Genomic DNA, 21,133 nt, shown 5'->3' on the forward strand with positions numbered 1-21,133 from the left:
AAAGACTAATCAACAAACACATAAAGGTTGCGAAATGAGAACCAAATACCACAACAGTAAAATCACTGTTGAGTTATACTTAAGAAACAGAATTTATCATTCACTTAGCACCTAGTAAGACTACCAGGCCCTAGGGTGGATATGAGAGGAACAGAATGGTTTACTGCTCACAAGGTCCCAGGGAATCTGTCCTTGCCTAACCCTCTGCAGACTTCATCTATTATGACAATCACGTAACAAAGACACTAAAATCCATCTGGGTGTAGTGGCATGCACTTTTAATCACAGCACTCTGAGAAAGAAGCAGGTAGATCTTTCAGAGTTCAAGGCCAGCCTGATCTGCAGAACAGGTTCCAGGTCAGCCAGTACTAGTGAGATCCCGTCTCACAAAAAGAAAAACATCAAAGTTATAAACAGTAATAATACAAATAACCGCATACTTATTACATAGCTTTGGAAATACGTAGAATTACCAACTGCCTCACCCCATTTCTTCTTGTAAGCCTCTCTCTGACTTCTCTAAAGTAACTATAAAATTGGTCCTTAAAATTATCTTATTTCCTCTAAATGGAGTCGCCAAATAATGGTGGAGTCCCACCTCCAATTAGACATCTCTCACCACCAAGTAAAACCTTCAGTACCAAGTGGGCTGTCTTCATGAAACCCCTCCCTCAAGAGCTCAGAGAACTAGACGGAGGAAGAGGCATAAAGACAAAAGTCAGACAGGAGGGCTAGATTACAGCAAGGAAGCAGTGTCTTCCAGACACATTGTGACTGAAATACAAAGAAAGACTGGGCCTGCACAGGTCCAAGCCAGTTCAAGTCCCAGCACTGATGAGGAGAAGTGGGCACGTCCTCCCGTCCCTAACCAAGAAGTGACCTCAAATTGACATCTACTTGCAAAGGAAAAGTTAGTTTTTCCAACCGAGGCTTACTGGGTGTACAAACCAAACTTAAGGGCCAGCCCTATGCTCAGCAGTAGAACACAAAGTCAAAAGTATTTTTGAATTTTTTTCTTTGTCTCATATTGCTTTGTTTGAGCTTTTATTTATTTATTTTTTAACCTTACTAGTCTTTTGCTTGTATACCACGCTTTCTGATTTTGTGTTTTTATGGGGTGTGTGTGCACACGTATATACATTCTCATACTTTTTCTTCCTTTGTTGTTTGTTTATTCTGGCTTGTTCATTTCTTTATTTGTCTGCTTATTTTCTAAAGAGACAGAGAGAAAGCAAGCTATGCATGGAGTTGAAAGGGTGGGAAAGATCTGGGAGATGAGGGTAGGGAAACCATATTATTGTACGAAAAAATGTGTTTTCAACTAAAATATGTATTTTATATACACGTAAAAATATGCAAGCTATCACGGTCGGCCTACATACAAATAAGTATGTATTTATATAACATACATAAAACACAACTGTTACATATTACACATCGTAAATATATTTATATTCCTAAGGAAAATAATACCCATAGCATCACATTAATTTCATGTGAATGGATGAATGGCTAAGCAATATTCTTTCGCAATTTGCTTTTGTTGCCTAATACTGTATTTGAGTTTCATCTATGTAGACATGTGCAGGCCTAGTTAATTTGTTTTCTCCGTGTGACTGGATCATAGTTCACTTACCCATTTCCCAACTGATTAAACTTTGGGCTGCTCAAAACGTTGAGCAATGGCGAAAGCCACCACTGCTGGGGATTAACCACCTTCCCATGTACAAGTCCCTCTCAGGAGCTACCACTGGAGGAGACATTTCCTGTTACTGCATCGTAATTTTAACTGTCTTCTTTCCCCTCTTCACTTAGACAACTTTAAAGTTGCTTTTCATTTTTACACGTATTTATTTGGTGTGTATGTACACAGCACATAGGGGTAACCAAGCATTTTTGGAGGTGAGAGGGCAAATAGTGACAACTGGATCATTCCTTCTGCCCTGTGTGGTCCAGGGGTCAAGCCCGGGTCATCAGGCTGGTGGCAAGCACCATTACTGCCCACAGACCTTGTCACACCTTTTAGTTCTGGTAACAATGAAGGATAAAATGTCATTTCAAAGAATCGTCTGCCTATCTTCCTTTCCTTCTACCCATAGAGGCAGCTTTCATCTTACACTGCAAAGACCTCTGTAGCCAAGAACTGCCTGCTGGACAGACAGACACTTAGTCTTGAAACCAGAATCACCTGAGACCACACTGGCATCAAACTAGAATTTCCACTTGTTGCCATGGAAGCAGGGCCACTGCCTCATCCAGGAGCCCATCCTGAACACACCTCCTAGAGCCACATCTTCTTCTGCATCCTAAAAGACAGTCAAAGCCCAAAGCCTTCCCACTCCTCAGCATTACCTGCTTTCCCATCTTTCTGTGCCTCACCAGGCACTCACTTTTCATCCTGAATACTAATTTCATTCCTCATTAAGTGCATGTTCCAGATTAATAACAATGGAATGGTGTGTTAAATAATAGTTAATGGCATCTTCTCACAAGCATCCTGAGCCATTGCTGTATCTTAAAAATGTGCAAGGGGAAAACAGTTACTATGTGTGGGCACAAAGTGCTCCCTTTTCCTGTTTCTTTAGTATATGTCAAGCATTCCAAATGCTAGCGACCTCCCGAGAGTCCTTTCTTTCATCCCATTGCTACCTGCCCTGCTCAAAACTTAGCTGTCTTCAACATCTTGGCCAAGTGGATTCTTCAAACTCTTCCTGACTTTTCTAATAGAATAAGCCTTCTCCTCACTTTAGACAGATTGGAAATAAAAAGCATGGAGAACAGTTTCCACTGAATAGTTTTAGCAGTATGCATCTGCCTCCCTTATAATTCCACAAGGGCTTGAGATCTCCAGCCCCGACTGCATCTTCATAGGTCTATAACAGCAGTTCTCAACCAGTGGGTCATGGCCCGTTTGAGAATCACGCATCAGATATACAGAATATCAGATGTTTATATTATGATTCTTAACAGTAGCAAAATTACACTTAATGAAGTAGTAATGCAAATACTTTTATGGCTGGGAGTCACTACAACATGAGTTACTCTATTAAAGGGTCACAGCGTTAGGAAGGGTGAGAACCACTGGACTAGACAATGACTAGATACTTCAATAAACGCCTAAAGCTCAGTTTTAGGGTGACCAGGCTGATCCTTTCTGAACATTTTTCTTCCTCATACTGTCATGTTTGCAACCCTAAAGGTATTTCCTAATGGATATACAGGTCTGGGAGTGTTACAAATATTAGCAACAGAGAAAAAAATAATTACAAAGAGCTTGACAGATAATGGAATTCTAATCTTCTATATCAGAAAGAACTTAGCAGTAAAATTGTAGGAAAAACCTAGGGAGAAGTAAAAGACACACATAGGTCTCTGAAGCTCTGGATTGTTTTTTAAAAGAAACAAGACTCTAGACAGAGTCATCAGTTACCTGCATGGGCAGAGAGAGGTGAGTGTGGTCTAGGCAACGCTGGTGACTGGCCATTGCCTATCAAACTTTTCCGGTTGCTTGTTCGGCAACTGTCAAAAGGAAAGAAAAACCAGGTGAAGAAAAACACCAATAATCGTTGAGCATTTTCAAAGCTGACACAGGCAAGGATACACACCCTCCAGGACCTCTTCATGCTGTGGCTAACATGAGAACTATTGTGTGCTCACTAACCTGTGATTGAAGCCTATCCTAAACCATAATATATGCATACAGCATGACACCATCAGTATTCCTCAGCACAGCAGAGCCATAATCAAATGTCTTCTCTCAGCTCATGTCTGGCTCTACAAATATGTGCCATGCCATACACACAAGTGATAAATTAAGGATTCAGATTAGCAAACCACAGGTAGCATCTTTGTTGACTCGAAATTTCTAATAGGAAATCATATGCAGTGAAGTGGATGACATTAATCTTACAATGATGCACTAATTAAAAGTCTAATTATGTAGACAAATTTCTTATTTGTGCCTTTTGTCAATAAAACAGCCACAGCCGACGCCTTCGGTAAATGCAGCCCACCACGCATTTCTCATCTTGTACACTACATTCAAATCCCTTATTAAGGCACATGTTTGAAAACAGGAAAATAGATTCCTCTGCTTTAAAACCACAGTGATGGCATCTGCCCATTAACACACTTAGCTACTGGCTGTAACCTGAACATCCAGTAAAGGGATTAATTTGTAGGGATACAAGGCACCCACTTTTCTCTGTTTCTATCAGTGGGGAGTTATCAGATGAACAGCTGGATTTCAAAGTAACATGCACACGTTTCGAAGACCACAGTAAAACAAAACCCAGTGATGCTGAAGTGGATGCTTTCTTGCATTTGTTTGCTTCCCCTCAATGTACATTAGCCCAGTTATTCTCCTTCATCACTGCAATGTTCAGAAAGAATAATGACTCCAAAGCGATACCTCCTCGACTCCACCAAAAAGTGTTCAAGGCACTCTGAGTCTACACAGGTGCTACTGTCCCCCTTTGTAAGACCTGACTGCAATTAGCAGAGTCTCAATCCACAGGAGGCCCTGTGAGGCCAGCCTTCTGAATGCCTCGAAATGAGGTGGAGGATCTGACATTTCAGGGTTCATATAAAATATCTTCAACTGGGTCTGGTGATGCTGGTGACATCCCAGCTACACAGAAGACTAAAGCCAAAGGATGGCAAATATATGGATGACCTGGAGTCCAGAGCAAGTTCAAGGTTGGCATGCACAACATAGTGAGACTGTCTCAAAAAACTACAAAAAAGGCCCTGGAAACAGTTCAGTAATCAGGCACTTGTCTAGCATGTAAGAGAACCCTAGGTTCAAATCCTCAGCTATAGAAAAATCAGATAGACTATTTAAAAGGGTTATTGCTAATCTTCAAAGAACACATTTCAAACCTGCACCAATTTCTCTCAGTAACACTGGCTGGGGAGTCAGTTCACTTGATGCTTGCTGCTTGTTATCATCGCCAACATTCCCATGCTTAGCATTTCTTAAGGTCAGGCTGCATGGGTGTCTTTTCCTTGTTGCAGCAATCAGCATCCCCTAGCATTATCTGTGAGTTTAATTAACATCATGTTTACTTAGCCTTAAAGAAGCTGTTGAATAATGATAGACCCCTGATAGTTAATTAGGAAGGTAGACTGCGATATTATCAACTCATCTATCAAGAACTGTATTCTCAAGCTATTAAATTCATAATCATTAAGTCAGTCTGATTGTTTTTAACAGATACTGCAGAATACATTTAGTGTTAATTCAAATTAATGCCTCCTTTCACTTCAGGAAGGGACCATTAAATATACTAGTCTGTCAATGTTCATCAGAGAAATGAGAAATGATAAATTCATATCCTGGAAATTTCAGATCACTTATCTGAACAAATTAACTAAAATTCAGAGTAGTTATTACAGAAATAGGCATTTCTGTTTTCACATTTACTATTTAATCTGTGTAATTAAAAACTTTCTTGGCATATTTAATTATTGGTGTTCTTATATGTAAACAAAATGAATGATAAATGTGTATTAACACACACAGTAACCTAGTAAATACCTTACTTATGGACATCAGTATTAATTAATACAAATGTCACATATTAAACTGACTGCCCTAAAACTAAAATGAAGAAGGGTTACTTTGTAAAGAGAACTTAAAAATGAGTTTTCCTAAAGAGCATATAGACTGATCTGTAGATTACTATTACAAAGCAAAGTAATGGAGAAGTGAAATTAAAAAACCCTCAGGATTACATCCATTACTTAAAGTCTGTTAGCAAGCACTAAAAGGGTGATTTAAATAATCTTTAAAAAGAAACATGTAAGTAAAACCTGAAAGTGGGTTTTATTGAAATAATGAGAAACCTATCTCATCATACACACCGCAACTGAAGTGTCCATAACCTTGAACACCTTCCACAGGGAGCTGGAGGTGTTATTAAAATTGTAACACACTGCAAACTCCCTGAACTCTCTCAACAATACAAGAGCAACCCTTTACACATAAGCAGCTTCAATGTGGTAAAACCAGAGTGAGGAAACACAGGTCACAACAGAGTCCCACGTGTGCACAAGACAAATCTCTCTATTTAGAACATAGGATTTTGGCCTCCCGATGAATTTACTGCTAAGATTCTTAAAGGTAAAGGGGCATTTGAATTGTGTGAAATACCTGGAGCATATGTGTGTTTGCCCCTGTCCAGCGCACACGCACATACACACACACACACACACACACACACACACACACACACACACGGTCCCTCCCTTTTATCAGAGTGACTAAGTTCCTCTCACTTCTTCACAGGTAGTCAGTCATCCATGGGAAGAACAGGGATACCCAACCAAGTCAAACAGTAATGGCACTTCTCTTCTGCACAAATCTTCCATAATTCATCCTGATTTCCGGAACCAGATCTTATATGTTATTTTCTCTAGTTTGGACCCTCAGGCACAAGGTTCGAAAAAGCAAACTGAATAGACTTACACACGCAGGCTTCATCTACCCCACCCTGAAATGCATTCTTCCTTCCTGACTCTTTAAGAGAAAGCCTTCTCATCAACCTCCCCCAAACCCTATCTAATAGTCTAAGCAGGGTTCACTCCTCCAAAGCACCTCCATCACAGCTCTCTAGTGGTAGCAAACCAAAAGAAACTTACTTTCCAGTACACAGTATGCTCTGTTCACCCGACAAGAGTTTAGGTGGTGAATGTCCTTGTCTTAGCCACACAATAGTACACCAGTATTCCTTCCTTGTAAAGCCAGAATTTAACAAGACAGCTACATGCAACTTTGAGACAAAGGCAGAGATAAACGTGGATTAGGACTGGGGCTGATCATCCATGGTCTGCACTCATATTACTCATCCCCTGGTTCCTCCCTGAAAAGATCCACCCAGAGACAAGGATGAGGTACAGAAAGAAGGCTCTTTCTCTCTCCTTCCTCTCCACCACATCTGTTTCTGTCTCCTCCATGGTGTGGCGCTCCTCTCTCTCTCTCTCTCTCTCTCTCTCTCTCTCTCTCTCTCTCTCTCTCTCTCTCTCTCTCTGTCTGCCTTCCCCCACTCCCTTGGCACAGAAAGTACACTCTGCCCACTGCCACTGCAGGCCTACGAGAAGCAGGGTGATAGAGCGATGATGACAACACTATTTAGTGAGATGGCCTGCATGGCCACTGACGTCTGGGAGGCACATGAGCAAGAAGGACCCTGTGTGTCAGAATAGGGGTCATTCTTTTATACAGTAGTTGAGAGCAAACTTTGGGGGTGATGTGAGGTCAGTAGATACAAAGGAGCACTGTGATTGGCTGCACAATTTCTGCACTGGTGTAAGACATAAAGATTGAACAGGGTACCACTCCTGCTCCTAAGTTCACTGCCATCACCAAGACAGTTCACAAAGCTTCTCTGCATGGGAATGACTGCTAACAGGCATTCCACTTGTTTGGAAGACAAAGAAAATGCACACAGGTTTCATTATCTGAGACAGACCAGTTGGGAAAGGAAGGCAATTTTGGTTCAGAGCACCCATACCTCATTTCTGCCTAAGTTGTCTTTAAGCTCAGGTTCCTCTCAGAAAGGCCTGGGGGTTCAGGGCCTGTTTGGCACCTGGATGGGTCACTTGTTTCTTGATAGAAGAACCTATTACCCACCACCTACCAGATCCCTGAAAGCCCACAGGCCTTAACATTTTTCCATTGTTCCAGGTAGCTTAATTTGAGCTAAATTTTTAATTACATTTACAGTGAGACATGAGTTCTTAATATGTCTGATGATGGTAAGACTACCGAGCAGACAAAACCCCCACTGGATAGAAGTGTTTTCATCTGCAGCTGATTGGAAAGGTCAGCAGTGAGTACAACCTGTCACCGACCACCAAGAAGAGAGCAGTGAGGTTGTCTCCAGCTTACCGCTCTACCATGATGGAGATTTTGATAATTTTGCACAGGAGACCAATCACAGATCAAAGCTACACTATGCGGGAACATCTGCTAACAATTTCCTCACACCATGGTTGAATCTGACCATCTGAACATTCCTTAAACACAGAGGAAGACTGAAGTGGTGGAAACCCGCCATCACCAGGAGGCAAAAAATGCTGTAATGAGCTGCCAGATAAATGCTATTATATACACGAGAGGCTTCAGCTTCCATATCTTCAAAAATCAAGGGGTCCGTCCATGTGAGAAAAAATAGTAAGAAACGAGTTTCTAGATCCAAGAAATGTTTTAGAAGACAGAAAAGAATAAAATAGTTGCAACCACTCTGGGATGGATAATTATACCATTTGTTGTGTCTGTTTCAAATCTTTTTCAAAAAGAGAATTTTCCACTCCCTAAATGTCTTTGGCCTCATGTCCCCAAGCTAGCCTCAAACTTCTGACCCTCACTCTCTATCTCCCATGTATGAAGTGCTGAGATTACAAGCTGGAAACACCACTTCTGGCTAATGTGTTGGGAATCAAACCCAGGGCTTCCTGAGCAATAGGTCAGTACTCTACAAAGTATGTCCCTATTATTATGGCTGTATGTGTGTATAAATAAATACGTTTCATTAATGGAATTATGCTTGCATTTTTACTATTACTTTCCTATCTCAGGGAGAAAGAAAACACTGATAAAGATTTGGAATTGCACACAAAAGGAATGAACTTGTTTCTGTAAGACCTACGCATCCCAGGCTTCCTACTGACTATGCCATAGTGACACGTCAGTGGGGTTAAAGCTGCTGAGATTTGGGAGCAATACAATCATTCCTGTCCCTGAATGAGTCTGGCTGCTTGAAGCTCAGCTGACAACTTCTACAGAAAAATGACCTCAGACATTCAGTGTCCAAGAAGATGGAAAGCAGTTTCACATCTACAAGCAAGTTCATTTCATACATTTCATGTATGTCCATTTAAAAAACACATTTGCATATGTCTGAGTATGATACTACTGCTCCCATTAATTGATAAGTTAAATAAAATCTTTGAATATGCTCGCAGCATGTGACAGTCATGTTTTTAACTTTGGGATAAGCTACAGCTTCCTTGGCATGCAATATGCACTATATATATTTTGTAACTTACTTTTTTCCTACTCGACATTGTAATTTTGAGCTTTAACCATGGCAACATAAATATGGGTCTAATTCATTTATTTTTGAGATTATCCATTTGAAGAAACTTTCAGGATTCTTAAGTGCACTAAAATTACAGATTGTGGACATGTCTTTCTTCTCCTTGCAATAATGAGTACATAGGACTCTGTGTTTTTGAAAATCTGATTGTGAAATTCTTAAGAATGTATTTGAAGGAAAAATATTGTACAAAACCAAGCCTGAAGTCTTTGGACACTTTTCCTCTAGGTCCTGGCATTCCTCCTCATACTCTAAGCCCTATCTCTACCTTCTTCCTGCTGACTTTCCTCATAAATACTTCGTCTTTCTCCTGTGGATCAAGCAATCCCTTTTCTGGGCATCTTCAGCTGACAGCATCTTAACTGGATAGCACAAAGTCACGTGGACTAGCTGGCTGGGCAAGCGGTATTCCTGCCTAAAGGAAGCAGAAAGCAACCCTTTCCGATCCTGTCCCCTGCCCACACCCACTGAGATTGTCCCTGTGGCTCACTCAATCAAGTCTTCTTAGGCTTTTGTTAATTCATTCAATAAACCATTTGTTCTGTGCACAGGTGTATTAAGATAGACACTGTTCTGAAGAAAACCATGGCGCCCTCCTAGAGTAGAAGTAAATGACATACACACACAACATATATTCACCTCCTGTAGAATGATGATGACACAGAAATAATGCAAAAACTGGGGCTAGGGGTACATGTATGAGAAGTCATGATTTTAAGAAGGGGTTTAGATTTAAGTAGGGGAGGTGGTATTTGGTAAGACCGGGAAGTGAGAGGATGAGCACTCAGGATAAGCAAAGGCCCTGGGGCGAGCCGTTTCCAGGAACAGGAGTATGCTAGCATGCCCTAGATAGCTGGGCAGTGGAAGGAAGACAATGAAGAGATCAGGGTTGTAGACCACAGTATAGGGAGTCTGAATGTAGTCAGAGGAAAGGAAAGTGGTGAAGTTTCTCACCCTAACCCTGACTTCAATGTTAAAAAACTCACTCTGGATTCTAAGCTGAAACAATTGAAGGAAGAAGCTGGGTTAAGCAGCATCCTAGAGGCACGCCAGGGCTCATGAGTCTGCTTTGAAATAAAACATTTCCCTTTGTAGAACTGAGCAAGATTGGGGCTAGAGAGATGGCACAGAGGTTAAGAACACTGGCTGCTCTTTCAGAGGTCCTGAGTTCAATTCCCAGCAATCACATGGTGGCTCACAACCATCTGTAATGAGATCTGATGCTCTCTTTTGACCTGCAGAGGTACATAGAGATAGAGTACTTATTCACATAACAAACAAATCTTAAAAAAACAAACAAAAATTGAGCAAGATGGCCCCAGATTCATGAGAGCACTATATATTAGCCCTTGCCTTCAGGATGCTGGAGATATAGCCAGTGTGGAGCCTTAGGTTGTTCTGCATTTGCATCAGCACAATGACCATGCATAGTTACAAGGAGATGCCCCTACTGACAAGCTTGATACATAAACTAAGCTTCCCTGACAAGTCATCAGAGACATCCTTCCTAGAGGCACAAATCACTGAGAATGAGTAACTATTCACACTGTCTTCGTTTATTAGGGAAAAGTATAAACAGATTCCAACAGCCACAAGAAGGTCTGAGGGTGTAAGCTTTCAAAACTTCTGAGGAAAGTAATGGGGGGGGATATTATACATGCATACATATATATATGCAAATATATACATATGCACATATATGTATATATGCATATATGCACATACATACATGCATACATACATACATACATACACACACACACACATATATATATATATATATATATATATATGACTTCATTCAGTGACTTTTGGTAATACTAATCCATTAAGATACGCCCATGCTGAGGCTGGGCCCAATTTTCTGTCTTCACAGAGGAAAAGAGAGACAGATGAACGTACAGATATTAGGAAAAAGGCACTACCCGTGAACCAAGTGTCTACGAAATGAAATTAAATACTGCACAGGAGTATGAGAGGAAGGAAAGAAAAACCACCTCTGAGGCCTCAAAAGCACATCGATGCTTGTGTTCTGGGGAAGAACACAGAAAAGAGGTATAAACAGCCCTGTATATATTCCAAACGCATCCTCAGAACAAACACTAGAATCCTTCGTAGCATATATGTAAGCTATCCAAAGGCAAATAGGATATCCTTCACAATCCCTGAATGATATACTTCACAGAATGTATTTCTTAAGAGTTATATCTCCTAGGACTGGTGAGATGGCTCAGTGGATGAAGACGCCGCTGGCTGCCTGACAATGCAAACCTAATACCCCGAGTTCAATCTCTGGAACTCACGTAAAGGTAAACAGAGAGGACCAGTTTCACAAAGTGTCCCCGGACTTCCACAGGTGCACCCTGTTAGGTACCCTCTCATAACGATAATAACAAATAAATAAAAGTAAACATTTCTGAATGTTTAGGTCTTCCAAATTACTCTCTACTTTCCGGCTCTTTCAAAGAAGGTCAGGTCAGTACAGCTACTGTGACACGGCTGATGTGATGAGCTATGACCGTTATCATGTGATTGGAGGGAGCTGACACTAGCAGTGTTATATTCCAGTGACTATGGTAACTACGGTAACCTCAGCCAATGGTGCACTGTTTTTTTTTTTTTTTTTTTTTGTTTTGTTTTGTTTTGTTTTTTTAATTATTTTGTTTTGTTTGAGACAAGAGTGTTGGCTGGCCTGGAATGTGCTATTTAGACCTCATTGGCCTAAAACTCAATCTGCCTGCCTCTGCCTCATCAAACTCTTGAGCTACCATGCCTGGCTAGGAGGAGTTTTGAGACAGTAGCCATATACAGTTCCTGCCATGAAGAAGTTTATAATTTAACTTGAAGTACCGTTGAATGTATAATACCAAACTGACGTAATGTGGTATTACAGTGTAATACATTCCTACTGGATGGAGCCAGGCTAAGCATGCAACTGAGAACACACAAATCAGGAGACCTCTTACCGGAACACCCATCACTCTGAGGAGCATTGCGATGGGGTCCGCAGATTAATTAAGAGAGAGGGTAAGCACAGCATCCATATCAAGTAGGGATGTGAATGATCTGATGGGCTTAGAGCTGGGTGGATTCAATGGTAGACGGTAGAGTCGTGAAAGTGAGAACCCAAGCCTTGACACCCTTCAGGCTTCTAGTGCAGTGTATGTGGAACAGGAATCCTAAGAGGTACCTGCCTCAACTGCACGCCCCCTCCAGGGGGAGGGCTCACACCCTCAGGTTGTGCATCTATTTACACAGGAGTCTTTAAAGGCCAGGAGAGTCAAGGATTGACAAGACTTGCATTAAGGTTATGATGTAATGTAAAGATGAAAGACATCGAATTAGGAGTGTTGGGTGGAGGGTGGGAAGAGGGGACTACAAAGGCAGATAATTATTATCTGTGGTATAAGAGCTGGAGGGCTTGTCCTGGTCTTGGGAAACTGCTCAGACTTCTGGGCTGACTGTTGCCCAAAGGTTGTAAAGGCTTATTCCAGACTGGAAAGGTCTAATCCACTCTGCCAAGATAAAGAGATGCTATCACCTGGCCAGGCCTACTGGCCTCAGGGCCTTCAAAGTGACAAGGAGTAAGAGTTGAGGGAGAGGTGGACCTAGAGGAGCCAGTTTTCTAACTGGAGGAAAGGTCAGGATTAAATTGCTAGGGCACAAACACCCAAGCTTTTTGGTAGCTATGTCAGCACCAAAGAGAACTCCATGGGCCCACTGGGAAATTGAGAAAAACAACAGACAACATTAATAATCCCCTTCTCAATCCTTTTCAAGCCTTCCCAACATGTGGGGTTGCAGGAAGGACTGGCCTCAAACTCCCAATCCTCCTGCCTCAGCCTCCCAAGTACTGGGATTCCAGGTATATGAACCATACCCAGTTTTTTTTTTTTTTTTAACTCCATGTTTTACATACAATATGGGGATTTCAGTCTCACAATGTAATGTATCTTCTCTAAGTAGCAGAAAAGTCAATTCAAATCTTAATATAAAAACGACTGTAGTCAGTTTAGTGGCTGAATTATCCCAATTAGTAAAATAGACATGCATGATAAGAAGTAAGTCTTTGAAAAATAAAACTTAGAAAGTAGTAGGTATAAAAAAAAAATGAATCCGATAGTTTAAATCTAATGTTTCAGTCTTCCTTTATTAATCTTCTGCTGTATATCATAGATGACATTTTGTTTCTTCGAGACAGGGTTTCTCTGTGTATCCCTGGCTGTCCTGGAACTGGCTCTGTAGACCAGGCTGGCCTTGAACTCAGATCCACCAGTGCTGGGATTAAAGGTGTTACTTACAGTTTAAGAAATGGTCATTAGTATTAAAGAGCTACTTTGGAAGGTGTTATCACATTCAAATTTTTATTACTTTTATATACAGAGTCTATTTAAATAAATACATGTATATTTCATGTCTATGTAATTCATACATAAAATACATGTAACTCGTGTGTGTGTGTGTGTGTGTGTGTGTGTGTGTGTTACAGATGCAGTAGCATAATACTGATTTATCCATTCTAGCCTTCTTCAAATGGAAATTAAACTTCAGGATGAGAATATATCTCAGAAGCAGAGTGCATGTCTAGGATGTGTGAGGCCTTAGGCTCAATGCCCATCCTAGAAACACCCAGTTCATCTGACTGTCGGTCTTTAGCCCATTAGTATGTTTTAGATGAACAACTAAACACCACTTCCCCAAATAAAAAGTGTTCTTGGTGGTTCCCAGGACTAACCCACTGAAGGGACTTTACTTCTGGAATCATGGAATGGCTTTTGCATGATACTCAGTAGAAGCTTACTTCAACCCAGAATCAACAGCCTAGAGGCTTGACACCACCCAGTTCAAAGGCATTTCACTTTTCTATAACAGTTTGGCATAACACTCTGCACCGCCTGATGCCGTTGGGACACCCAACACAGAACGTGCAAAGGCCCCATCAGAACGCCACTTGGTTCTTTCTGCAGGGCAAAGTCACGTGGCAGTCCGCCAGGCTCTCCCATACAGTATGTCTTGTTGCTGGCTGCTCCTAATTCAGTATCTTGCAAAATGACATTCTGTTAATGACATGAATGTCAAAGCTGTGATAATGGGCAGGACTAAAAGAAAATGTTTCCTAAATGGAGAAGCAGCAGGAAAACTGCCAGGTGGCTATTAAAATGAGTCCTGGGCTTGCCCTGCCTGCTTTTGCACGTGGTCCCTCCCCCCTTGCGTGCAACGTGAAAGGGAAGTGGCGCCCTACAGGGAGAAGAAAGGCTCACCTTGGTGAGAGCCCAGGAAACAACCAACTATAAAAACAGGGGTTCAAGGGAATGCTTTCTCTTAATCAACTTGACAGATGCCTTTTCTTTTTCTCATTTGAATCCAATCATGTTTTTTGCAGTCATTCTTTCCTTTGGCCCAGAAGGAATTGGCCATGAGGAATCCATTCTGTTGCTGAGGAGGGGGGGGGGGAGTGGTGAGATAGCAGAAGACCCTGGCCGGCAAAGTGCTCCTTATTCAGTCTGGGAGATGGATGCTCCTCTGGGCTGTCTGTCAATTGCAAGCCCAGTAAAATAAAAGAATCTGGGGTCTGAAAGAGGACCAGGGACGTTTGAAGATAGGACTACCCATCAGTGTCAAACATAGCCAAAGAAAGAGGCCATGTGGCTGCAATAACAGGGACCTTACACACAGGGATACGTTTAATGACTTTACATGCAAATGGATAATTCTGTTTGCACAGGGGCCCAAGACAGAGCTCTATTTTTGACATAATGGAGTTCTTTGAAAACGAGACTTACAAAACAAGGTTTACAACCAGCAGATATGGTTGCTAATTCCAATCCCATTAAAACCTCATCCCCTATTGATCTGCAGAATGGTGATACAAGTATCAACTCTCTGCTGGGTATGGTAACTCACCAAGGATGAGGCAAGATTACTATTGGTCTGAGATCAGCCTTGGCTATAGGATAAGAGTCTATCTCAAAGGAGGAGGGGAAGAGGAAGAGGAAGAAGAGGAAGAGGGAGGAGAAGAAGGAGGAGGAGGAGGAAGAAAAGGAGGATGAGGGAAAGGGAAAAGTAATACCAGGTAACAGAGACTAAATAAAAATAATATCTTTAAAGAAATCATATCAAGTGTCTTACATATAGTAGCTATAAAAAAAATAAGGTACTTATAAGCCACGCCAGCCTGAGTTACTTAGTGAGCCTGTTCACACACACACACACACACACACACACACACACACAGAGAGAGAGAGAGAGGATATAAATCAACAAGCATTTGGCCTTTCTCTCTGGTACATATTCTCTCGTATATCTATGCTTTCCTACTTTGAATTTTGTACTCAGGTTTCTCCTTCAAGGATCTTGGAACAAGAAGTGTACTGTGGCTCACAGAATTACCTTTTTGAATCAAAACAATGAATTATGCAAGAACCAAAGAGGTCAACTTCAGGGCGGCAATGCTTTAGTGAGTGTAAATATTAACCTTGCTTTAGGAAGACTAGAAGTACAAAGAGACTGCTGAAGAAACAGAACAGCAAAGGGGTTAGAAGCACCAGTGTGAGGAATCCATTCAAGCACTGGGCAAAGGCCTCCGACTGTCAGAATGAAGGTAGAGGGAAGGTCTGCACCCATGTTTCAGAACTGTCAAAACCATGAGTATCAGCCCATCTTAGCCCAAAGCCTTTGCCCGCTCAAGGCACCGAGCATCGTTTTCTGTTACCATTCACCTCCAAACAACCTTGAGCAAGAATAATAAAAACGACTTTACACTGACCAAGTGTTCAGTATACTCCAAAGACTTGTTTAATTTTCCAGAACATCCTATAACTTGGACTTATTTTAATTCACAACTTCATAAATATGGAAAGTGAAGACCTGAGAAAGTCCAAAACCTATCCTAGATCACACAGCTCAGAAACTGAGAGGAGAATGGACATCTAAGCTGGGCAGGCTTGCCTTGAGCTTGTGTTTCCAGTAGTCCTTGCTGGGTAGTCTTTAAAGGAGAAGGATTACTTCGATGAGCCTACAGTTAATACCAATGATGTCTGCTCTTCTAAGTGACTATGTCAGCATTCTGCTGGCTTATAAATCATGTGTTCTTGGTAACTATGAACCCAGGGAGCACCAACACAATTAGTCTTCAGCCTAAAGCCTGAAGATTAGTTACAGGAGGTAGATCACACTACAGAGTACCACATCAGTCTATACTTTGTGGGAGGTAGTAAGCCTGACTCCAGGGGACAGATACCCCAATTTCACTAAGCATAGTGCTTGTTTCCCCAGGTTACCCATGTTCAGACGCATGGTGGACACACAACAGGCCTGTACACTGTTGGGTACTCATTTCTCCACAATCTGTTTGCACAAACCCATGGGTAGATGACTCAACCCATGGATCATCTTTGTCCCTGCCCAAACCAGCTGGTCCAGACACAACCAGGAAAAGATGCCAGACTCCTTGTCCCATTGTTTCTGAGGGAATTATTGAACCTACACTTCCCGATCTCATTCTCTTTAGAATGGCCATTTGCTTCATCACTTCCATTTGCTTCATCACTTAAACCCTCAAGGTTTAAGAGAACACAGAAATCTAGTATGTGATTTCTAACGCCTCCCCTTTTTGATTTAGGACCTTGCTATGTAGGCTCCTGCCCTGGCCTTTCGATGTTGTGGTTACAATGTGCTGAACTACACTGACTTTGGAGAAAAGATTAACTGCCGCATTCATCAGTAAATTTGCAAAAAGGAGAGGAGCAGCATAGCATAACTTACACTAAGCTACACTAAAGGTGACGAGGTTTTGTAATCGTGAAGGATTCGGATAATGCAAGCCAAAATTAAATAAACAAATAATATAGGATCTAGGTCTTTACAACTCCTTTCTCCATCCTTGCCTTGCATATTCTTTCAAGACGATGTTCCTGCTGGGAATGGTGCCACACACCTGTAATGCCAGTACTTGGAGGCAGAGGCATGGTGGATTGTGAACTGTAGCTTGTATCAAATTACCTATAGAAATACATATATAAACACATCATACATACACACAAGATGTAATTCCTTCCATCTCTTCCCCATTCTTGTCCTCATGTATGTGAGGAATCTGGATTAAAAAAAAAAAAATCCTGTGACTCAGCTAAAGTTTGGGAGGAATTCACACGAGGCAAAGTGCTTGGGTTATGAAGGAAAAGTTCACCTCTGGTGCAGCCTCCTTCAGATTATCTCTGGCTTGCCCATTCTCCTGGTGTGTAATGAGCTGACCATCCCTACCTTTGGATTAGTAAGTACGCTGAGCTCCAGAGAAGCAGACCTATTCCATTTCTTCACTGCTTCAGCAGACGCCCAACCTCAACTCACTCTGCACTCCCTGAAGTGGCTCGGGGCAGTTCCTGCTCATGGCCCCTGGGTTCCTGTTTATGAAAGTTATGGGATCCTGACCTCACCATGGAAACAGTTAAGTAGAAAGTCAACGGTGTGGAGCAGTGGTGGTCCTACCACGTTTGCTTTCCATAATGAAAGGGATTTTGAGTAACCCACTGAAGTGGAATTTAACTGCATGCCACGATGCCAAGGCAGGGATTATGATTCCCAACATAATAAGAACAAGCCCTTGATCCCATGAAGAAATGAATATGAAATCTGCTCCTGCCTTTTCCCCCCCCCCATTATTTTTCTACATCAACCTGAAATCCTACTGGAAGATCAAAACGCATATGAAAACAAGATTGCTAAACCCATCTAGAAAATGAAGACTGTCAAGATCTACCAAATAAGCCATTCCTAGGGCTTTGTTGTAATTCACAGTATAATCATTAAATTGTAGGGCACATTCATGTAACAAAAAGCATTTTCTGTGTTCTTAAATTAAGGGTCTCTCTTCACAGACCCAGTCTTCAGAAACAGTGACAATGATTGCCAGTTATACTAAGAGCCCATGTTTATGAACACGGGAAATGACATGTTAAGGTATGCAGTAAGTTGTTAGGGTCTATTTTCAGTATGAGCTGTGCTTGGAATTCATCAGAGTCAGATAAGCAAGTGACTCCAGGCCCCTCTCATCCTAGGGCAGCTAGTGCTTATCTGTCTCACAACTCTGAGAGTTGGAAAGTGGCTGTCAGTCTGCTTCATGGCTGAGCCCAAGGAAAGGGAGGCAAGTTCCAGCCCAAGGATCAGATAAAGGTTTGTACCATGAACCAAGAGTACACAGCCTGTAATTCCAGGGAATACCACCCTATGGGGAAAAGAGGCTGGGATTTCTTATTATCGGGAGCTTTAAAGACCACTGCTTCAATCAAGCCTGTAATTGAGCCCATTTTGCTTTTTCTTTATGCTGGTGTCCCTTTCTGCAGAATTGTACATTCAAAACTGTTTTGCTTCTGCCAGTCTCTTGAATTGATTATTACAGAGTAAAGGTCTTGTTTCTTAGGCAAAAATCTAAGTATAATTCTCCTTGTGAGCAGTACAACTAATATTTGATACTGTATGCATCAAATGACATGACACTGTTTCTTAGCCAGGCCAGATGTGTGATGGCACAGGCCTATGGTCTCAGTTACTCTATCATACCATGAAAGGTTCAAGGCCTGGCTGAGCTATAAGTTCTGGGTCAGCCTTGGCAATCTAGTAGGACTGTCTCAAAATAAAGGCAAAAACGAGGTAGATATGGTCAAAGGTCAGGTGTTGCCTAAAGCATAAAGCCACACATTCAACTCTAGTAGAAACAATTTTTAAAAACCTTAATTTGCTGAATTATACAAACACCTTAGCAGCTATTTTGTGCATGTAAAAGATCCCCTAAACAGGGCTAGGGGAAGAAGCTCAGTAATAGGACACTTGCCTTGGAATTGTCAAGGGTCTAGGTTCAATCTTTAGCAACACTGAAAAGAAAAAAAATAGTCATTTTTTTAAAGGGGAGCAGATGAGTAGCAATGATAGGCAATCCTGAGTTTCACACAGTAACAATGGTGATGGACAACCTTGTAAGGCAAGGCTGACTCACTCCCAGCCACCTCCACAGCACAGCTGTCCACCTAGGGCTGTTGCTTTAGCTCAACTTGTTTTCCAGCCATGTGTGTAACTTTTGTTACTTCACCAAAGATTGCCTACCATCCCTTTTGAAGGGTGTCTTGCCCTAGGCTGAGGAAGGCTGTGCCAGGATCTAAGAGACCAGCTCCTGAGTTTGCAGTCCGGAAATCTGGGGAGGGAGACATTTCCCTGCATTTTCAAAGGGCTCTATTGTTTGGTTAGGAGACTTTGTGTAATAGGAGGGGAACAAAAATAGATGAATTAAACAAAATTTGGTCTATCCCAGTTTTCACGTATACTAGGTAGCCACTGTTTTTAAAAAAACGGCCAAAGACAAAAAATAAAATAAATCACATAAAGTCATCTAAAGCAGAGAGAGATTTCACTCTGCAGGCTAAATCACGTTCCTATTTTAGGTTAAGACCCCTTCTGAAGTAGTACAGAAAGGAAAGATAATTAACAAAGAACACTCCCCCCCCCCAAGATAGAGTTTCTTTAAGTAGCTTTGGAGCATGTCCTTGAACTTGCTCTGTAGACCAGGCTGACCTTGAACTCACAGAGTTCCACCTGCCTCTGCCTCCCAAGTACCAGAATTAACGGTGTTCATCACTGAAAAATGAAGGGGTGGGGGGATGTTACGGAGGTTCCCAGGAAGGTCTTGTCTTAAATATGTTGTTAAACACAATGTGTAATCTTTCTATAAAGTAACCTTTAAAACTTTTTGATTCCATTAATCCTCAGTAGAACCAAAGTTAAATGTTTGTGTATCAGTAATTATAAAAGCTTAACGCTCACCTGCAATCCTCTTGGCCCATGAGGTCACATCCTTACTTCACAAATTAGTCATGTCTCAACTGGTAAAACTTCCTCTTAGAGAAACAAACTTTGACTCATAACCTCCTCCCTCTTCTGAGATACGGCTGTACCTCAGAAAACACTAACACTTGCCTCATCTAAGAGGAAGGGTTAAGCAGCTGGAACAGAAATGAGGGAAACTGCTTCCCAAATCTTACATGTTGCTTTGTAATGGGAAGATCATGGAGTGGAGAGAGCCGATGAGTCTTCTTTGGTATAGTGAATGGTCTGGTTAGTCTTGCCACCAGAGGCTTTGTATGCACAATGGACTCTGTAGTTACAAAAACTAGAGACTAACCCCATAGTAAAGACCTAGTTGTCCCTGAGTTACCCACTATCCAAAATTAAATGATGACAACACCAAGAATCATGGAGAAAAGACCAGTTTAGAGGTGCTTGGCTGGTATCCTGAGAACCCTGGGGAATGAGAGGCAGAGCCTGTGCCTGCTTCCCTTTGGGCCAGTGTTCCTCTAGAGCACCCAGCTCCCTCCCTGGAAATGATAGTCACCTCCAGGCTTTGTTTCTAGCCAAGCCAGCTTCCCACCTACCTCCTTTTATATACAACCCGCCCCAAACCATTTTCTCTGAGATCGGGTAGAAGAAAAAATGAATCTTCTCAACACTGTGAAAAGAAGCTACAGCAACAAGAGCTATCATCACCAGCACACAGAAAAACATTGCTGAAAATGGAGAATACAAAGCATAACCGCATACATACTTAACACACGCAGAATTCAGAGAAACCCTAACTGCAAGTAGATGTTCATAAAGAATAACAGCAGTGACTTCTCAGGGGTGTGAACGTGGGGGTAGGAAGATACGCACACATGTGCTTTACTTTTCAAAAACTTTTCTGATTACTATGACCTCTTAATCTGGAAAAGTGTGAGTCTAGTAAGGGCAGAATGACAGTGGTCTGAAAATTGCCAGCTATAATTCCTACGAAGGAAGGGAGAGAGACAGAATGGACGGAAATGTGTTCTCTAGCCCCATTTATTAAGCTATTCCTTTGTGGTAATCTGTATACTGAAGGAGAGAGAGTATTTTTTTCCTTCTCGTATTCCAAGAAGACTTTGTGCTTTGTGCCCAGGTTCCTAGGCCTTGGAAGATCCTCAGAGGGTTTCAATTACAGGAATAGACACAGCATTTGGGAGGCAGCC

At 41.7% G+C, this 21,133-nt stretch overlaps 1 protein-coding gene across 1 annotated transcript in view; it reads right to left on the minus strand.

The window, feature by feature from the left end:
* Mast4 (microtubule associated serine/threonine kinase family member 4) overlaps nucleotides 1-21,133 on the minus strand; it is a 555,461-nt gene that overhangs the window by 105,387 nt on the left and 428,941 nt on the right. The window contains exon 6 of the mRNA XM_051182862.1: nucleotides 3,431-3,519. Within this exon, the coding sequence (XP_051038819.1) occupies nucleotides 3,431-3,519 (89 nt within the window). The remainder of the gene's footprint in view (nucleotides 1-3,430; nucleotides 3,520-21,133) is intronic.

This window comes from Phodopus roborovskii, unplaced genomic scaffold (genome assembly GCF_943737965.1).
Source record: "Phodopus roborovskii unplaced genomic scaffold, PHOROB, whole genome shotgun sequence".
In the NCBI taxonomy this organism is placed as follows: Eukaryota; Metazoa; Chordata; class Mammalia; order Rodentia; family Cricetidae; genus Phodopus; species Phodopus roborovskii.